Raw genomic sequence first — 5,944 nt, 5'->3', positions numbered from 1 at the left:
TATATATATATAATGCTTAGTAAAATTGAATATAATGACTCACAAGCATATTTTGAGTTGATTTTAAGCTGAAATAGATCCAAATAACATAATTTGAGCCTGTTAGGTTTCAATTTTGAGGGGGATCAAGCCGATTCAATGCTAAAACAAATCCAAATAACTCTATTTGAGCCGGATCAAGATCCATTCAATTTCGAGCTGGCTTGACTAGTAATCGAATATAATTATCCACGAGCAGATCCCAAGCCACTCTGAGCCGACCCCGGCTCGGCTCCCAAATTAGATCATTACCAACCCTAATTACATGAAAGATTTGCGTAGTATAAATCAATAAAAATTTAAAATCTTAAGTGTGAGACATATAAATATAATTAATGTTGCATATGTACCCAATTAAGCTAACTCTATGAGCTAAAATTAAATTTTTGCAGAGAAGATTTTAAAAATTATGCAAAAGTGTGTTATGAAGAGTTTGGAGACAAGGTCAAGCATTGGATTACTATAAATGAGCCATGGACATTCTCCACTTTTGGATATGGTGAAGGAACATTTGCCCCAGGTAGATGCACACAAGGCCTTCCTGATCTTAGTTGCCCAGGTGGAGGAGATTCTCTCAGAGAGCCATATACTGTTTCTCATAATATGCTCTTAGCCCATTCTGAAGCAGCAAAATTATATAAAAATCATTATCAGGTATTTAACTCTCCTTTTTTTTATTTCTTCTTCCACTTTTAATGTATTTACATATATATATATATATATATATATAACATATATAAATTTTTATGTAAATTAATTAATTTGCAGGCCAAGCAACAAGGGAAAGTGGGTATCACCTTAACATCATTCTGGTATGAGCCATATGATAATAACCCTAGTGACAAAGAGGTACAACAGAGAGGCCTTGAGTTTAATCTTGGATGGTAAGTAATTAATACACAATACATATCTAACCTTCATGGATTCTTTATATAATTATGGAATATTTACATACATACCCAGCAAAAATTATTTATTTATCACATCTTTGTCATAAACCTATGCATGAAAATTTGTTTCACTTTTAAAAAAGATAATGATGATGGTATTTTTATGTGATGTTAAAGGTTTAGTATGCATGTAAATATGAATGTTTAGGTGTTGGATAAGTAAATACATAAGAATCATATGGTTTGCATGTAAATGCCCTTATTATTTAAATATTTTACGTTTTGTTGTAATTAATTGACAGGTTTATGGATCCACTGGTGTGTGGAGATTATCCATTCTCAATGAGATCTTTGGTAGGGGAGAGGCTCCCCAAGTTTAGTGCCCAAGAATCAGAAAAGCTCAAGGGTTCTTTTGATTTTATCGGGCTTAATTGCTACACTGCTCGATATGCTCAGAGTGTTCCCTTCCCAACCAAATTACAAACATACAACGACGATATATATGCACATATATTAGGTAAGGTTTTATCATTTTTCTTATATTTATAAGATAATAATTAATTATCTTTTTTCTTTTTCTTCTTTTATGTCCGGAATCCGGTTGTATTCAGATGAGGTTGTACGCATTTTACAAAAATCTGTACAACGTGTGCAAACTAATTGTGCACAAAGCCCGGACGAACCTAATTATGGCGTGTATATTGTTTATATAGAATTTTAAAGTTTGAACTGAAGCGTTTGTATTTGATAATAATATTCTTTATTCTATTATGATCTAATTCGGATCTTTTTTTAAGGGAAATTTACACACACACAATTGTTTGCATGTAAATATTTAACACATAAAATTCAGTATTGAAATAATATGCATGAAAAAGTGTATTTCATTTGGAAGAAGTTAGTGGTAAATATGTAAATGTATAAGAATAGTGTGGTACGTATTATTCTTACATTTAAGTGTGTCTGTAAATAATTTATTTTATTGAAGTAATATGCCGTCTAAAATCTTTGCACATTCTCCAAATTATTGCAGCTGAAAAAAATGGCGTCCCAATTGAGCATGCAGAGGTAAAACATACTGCTAAAACTCCAATTTCACATTATATTTTATTTTAAGTTCTTATTAATATTAAAGTTTCTCCAAAGTAATTGTTATAATAGATTTAAGAAATTTAAATAAAATTTATAATAATCTATTTTATTATTAACTTGCAGCCTGGAAGTTGGATCAATGTGTATCCCAGAGGACTCAGAGAACTTCTTCTATACATAAAGGAAAGATATAGCAATCCTGAAATTTACATCACTGAAAATGGTTGGTTAGTACTAAAGAAATTCATATATATATATATATATATATATATATATCTGTGTGTGTGTCCGCACGCTTGTATGCCTGCTTGCATGCATGTGTCGTGTGAAATATATAAAAATTATGTGGTACTTTTGTAAATTTTCTCTATTATTAATTTTTATAAATTTTATTTTGATTAGATATTCTTTTTTAAAACTTGATAGGAGTAATGGAGAAGGATGAGGACTTACCGGTCTCTGAGGCGGTCATTGATCCTCACAGGACTGAATATCTCACTCTACACCTTCATGAACTTGCTGAAGCATTGAGGTAATCAATTCATACTTAAAAAAAAAAAAATTATAGAATTAAGATTTACGTATATGCCACTCAATTTGTATGCATTTATGTAGCTAACCACTAAACTTCAATTTTTGTATCTCTATTTAACTTTTTAAAAGTTAAAATAGTGTTCCTTTTGATGTGAGGTGAAAAATCGGGGATATAAATGTAAAAATAAAATAAAATTTTAGTTAGATGTGAAAATATATTAGACTTGGGTGGTATATTCAAATTCACCCAATAAATGGCTGCATCATGTGGACATTCTTATAAATTTCATTATGAATTTAATAATTGATGTTTTAATGCACCAATCTTTTAGATATGCACCTAATGATGATACCCAATTTATAAGAGAAATCTAATGCCCAAAGTTTTGACATTTACACTTATAATACCTTGTCTAAAAAATTTACGGATGAAACGATGTGTCATTTTAATGAATTGAGAGGTATGCATGTCTATATAAGTTTTTATGTGTTAGACATGTAAATACACATTTTGTGGTGTGAATGTAATTGCCCAATATATGTGTATGTGTGTGTGTGTGTGTGTGTGTGTGTGTGTGTGTGTAATTAATGATAAATATTATGAATATATAATAAAATTAAATAGATTTAAGAAATTTAAATAAAATTTATAATAATAAAATTTAATATAACAGTAAAGTGTCAAAATAGTCCCAACTATTTACATGTGACCGCTTTAGAAGTGCCGAATAGTTTTTTAACTATTTTAAAAAAGAGCTAGCCTTTATAGACCTCCATGGGGATTATTTCAGCGATAATTTAAAGAGTTTGGGAACTATTTTAACACTTCTATAAACTCTAATACTATTTTTTCACCTCAGTTTGTGGATTCAATAGTGAGCTGAATAAACAAATAAATATTTGCAGGTTGGAAGCAAATGTAAATGGATATTTTACTTGGTCTTTATTGGATAATTTTGAATGGAATTCTGGCTACACATCTCGGTTGGGGCTTCATTACATAGACTTCAAAGACAAAACATTGAAGAGAAATAGTAATGGAGAGCTAATAGTGCCAGAAAGAACCAGAAGTAAGAAGAACTCAACACTTTGATTCAAAAGATTTTCAAAAATTGAGAGGAAGCCTCGAATGATCTTTGACCCCAAAATTGAGTGATAATGAGGTTTGCAAAGATTATATTATAATTATTGTTAAATAACTGGTTTATGTTTATAACTATAATGTATTTTTTCTTAATGAATTGTTTGTAATAAGTGGAATGCACTAAATTTTCTTAATAGTGTGGTTTTTAGTTTGAATAACTTAGGGTTAAAGTCTTATGATGGATGATCATAAATCATCTTTAGTTTCATTGAATGAAAAAAAATATATCATCCTCCTATGAATCTGGTTACTAGTATGTTGGACGAAGTTACTAAAAGAATGGAACTTATTAGTGTTGTTTTAATTAAGTTCATTGTTGATTGTAAGGTAATATGTAGAAGAGAACCCTCTGCATGGAACATTAATGTAAAAAATATATGCACATAAGGCATGATATCGATCAATTGTTGGATTCTCGCTCAACTTAAAAATTTGAAGGATCTAACTTATTATTAGATATGTTCAACATTATCTTCTTCTTCTCCTTCATCTTCTCTACATATACCTTTTTCTGACAAGAACTCATCATCATACAAAGGAGTATATAATAATGTAATCATTATCTTAACTGACAATCATCAATTGTTTCACAAATAGATGCATGAATATGATTATTCTACATTAGGTTGGGCTAGTTATATAAGGAAGGATCTAATATTGGAATGCATTCCAACTTGAAAAAAAAAACTATTTTGTTCGCTTCTATTTGTAGGAAGTAATTGTTTGAGATAGAAAATTTCAATTACTTTGTTGGCCAATTTTAAGAGTTGCCTTTAATTAGCTTTTCTTTAATTAATAATTAGAGCATAAAGGATAATTCATCAAACCATTATAGTTGTTTTTCTTGAAATCATTACAACATAACCAAAAGTTCTTAATGATAAGCCAATAATTGACAAAAGAAATTTGACATTAGAAATAATTAAGAGTCATTAAAAGTATTTAATGAAAGATTGAGCTTATGTATAAGCTCAAGAATGTATCAAACCAACTAATGTCAGAAAAAATCATATCTTCTCAATCTTGTAGGTGAATTTAATTGGTTAAGCTAAAATAAGAAAGAATCAAGCAAGAAATGCTCAAATATTATATTGGAAAATGTAGTTATTAAAGCATATCAACATACTAAGGCGAGGAGCAATGAGATTATCAATAATTAAAGGTAATACAATTTCATTATTCATTTTAAGGATTTCCACTTTATTCTAACAACATAGAATGAGGTTAGAAAATTTCACCTAAATAAAGAAAAGTCATTAATGGATTGTTTGAAGTGTTATGACAAATTCCTCAAAATAAATCACATGCATTGATAACCAAGAAGTATCAATTTGTTAAGAGAATAAAATTGCTTGAAAAAATTATATATTTTTTTAAAAATTTAATATGATAACAATTAAATGTTTAGTAATTCATGTAATACTTGTTGATCCTGGGATACTGCTAATATGCACAGTACAACACTAATTCAGATTATATTTCACTTATATTTCCTTACTTTGCAACAAAACCAAAAACTTGATCCTGAAAAAAAAATTAGAATTTAACTTTTAATTTATATATATTGGGATACTACACAAGTAAATTTATCGTTATCAGTAATATAGTACTTTTTGATTAAAACATGAATATTGAAACTGAATATCGAACCCACAGGGAAGATATGCAATATGCACTTTTTGGAAAACTTTCTATTTTTAAAAAGACAATTATTTAAACTAAAGAAGTTTTCGCAGTAAAGGAAGTTTAACCATTTTTGTTAATTTTAATATTTTGACAAAAACATAACAAATTTAAAAAGATAACTTGAGTTTTTGTAGAAGAAAAACACTAAATTTGAAAATATCTTTCTTCTTGTTATGAATCAGTAATAAGTATAGAAATTCTGTTATGGAAGTATGCAAATTGTGTTGTGCCAAATATGAGCAATAATATTCTTTACCCTTAGTAGAGATGCTATAAAGAACATTGGCTAATTTTTATTTTAAAGAGTTCTGAAGACCGGCTAGGCAGGGAAGATACTAGCTCTCACTCTAGAGTTCCCTCAACTCCCTCCACTTAAGACCTAATATCTCGTATCAGAACCTAAAGTAATAAACAAAGTTGGGGGCTTTAACCTGTCACTTTAAAGTCCTCTAACTCTACACCCTTCAATGAATATTTCCCTAGTTATTTGCACTCAATCATATGAACTACATTCTCATTCATACAACCTCATGTGATTCTTTCCAATTGTTGACTGAGA

At 29.1% G+C, this 5,944-nt stretch overlaps 1 protein-coding gene across 1 annotated transcript; it reads left to right on the top strand.

The window, feature by feature from the left end:
* Positions 1–438: 438 nt before the first annotated feature.
* Positions 439–3,688, top strand: LOC110035502 (furostanol glycoside 26-O-beta-glucosidase-like; the record flags this gene model as incomplete). Its single annotated transcript, XM_020739729.1, has 7 exons — positions 439–693; positions 808–923; positions 1,232–1,446; positions 1,963–1,997; positions 2,145–2,244; positions 2,448–2,553; positions 3,462–3,688. Coding segments are annotated over 7 exons (1,014 nt in total), but the record flags the coding sequence as incomplete, so codon positions are not given.
* Between the last annotated feature and the right edge of the window lie 2,256 nt (positions 3,689–5,944).

This window comes from Phalaenopsis equestris, unplaced genomic scaffold, assembly GCF_001263595.1.
Source record: "Phalaenopsis equestris unplaced genomic scaffold, ASM126359v1 Scaffold197902, whole genome shotgun sequence".
Taxonomy (NCBI): domain Eukaryota; kingdom Viridiplantae; phylum Streptophyta; class Magnoliopsida; order Asparagales; family Orchidaceae; genus Phalaenopsis; species Phalaenopsis equestris.
Note: the sequence above shows the minus strand (reverse complement) of the source record. Positions and strands in the feature narration are given on the sequence as shown.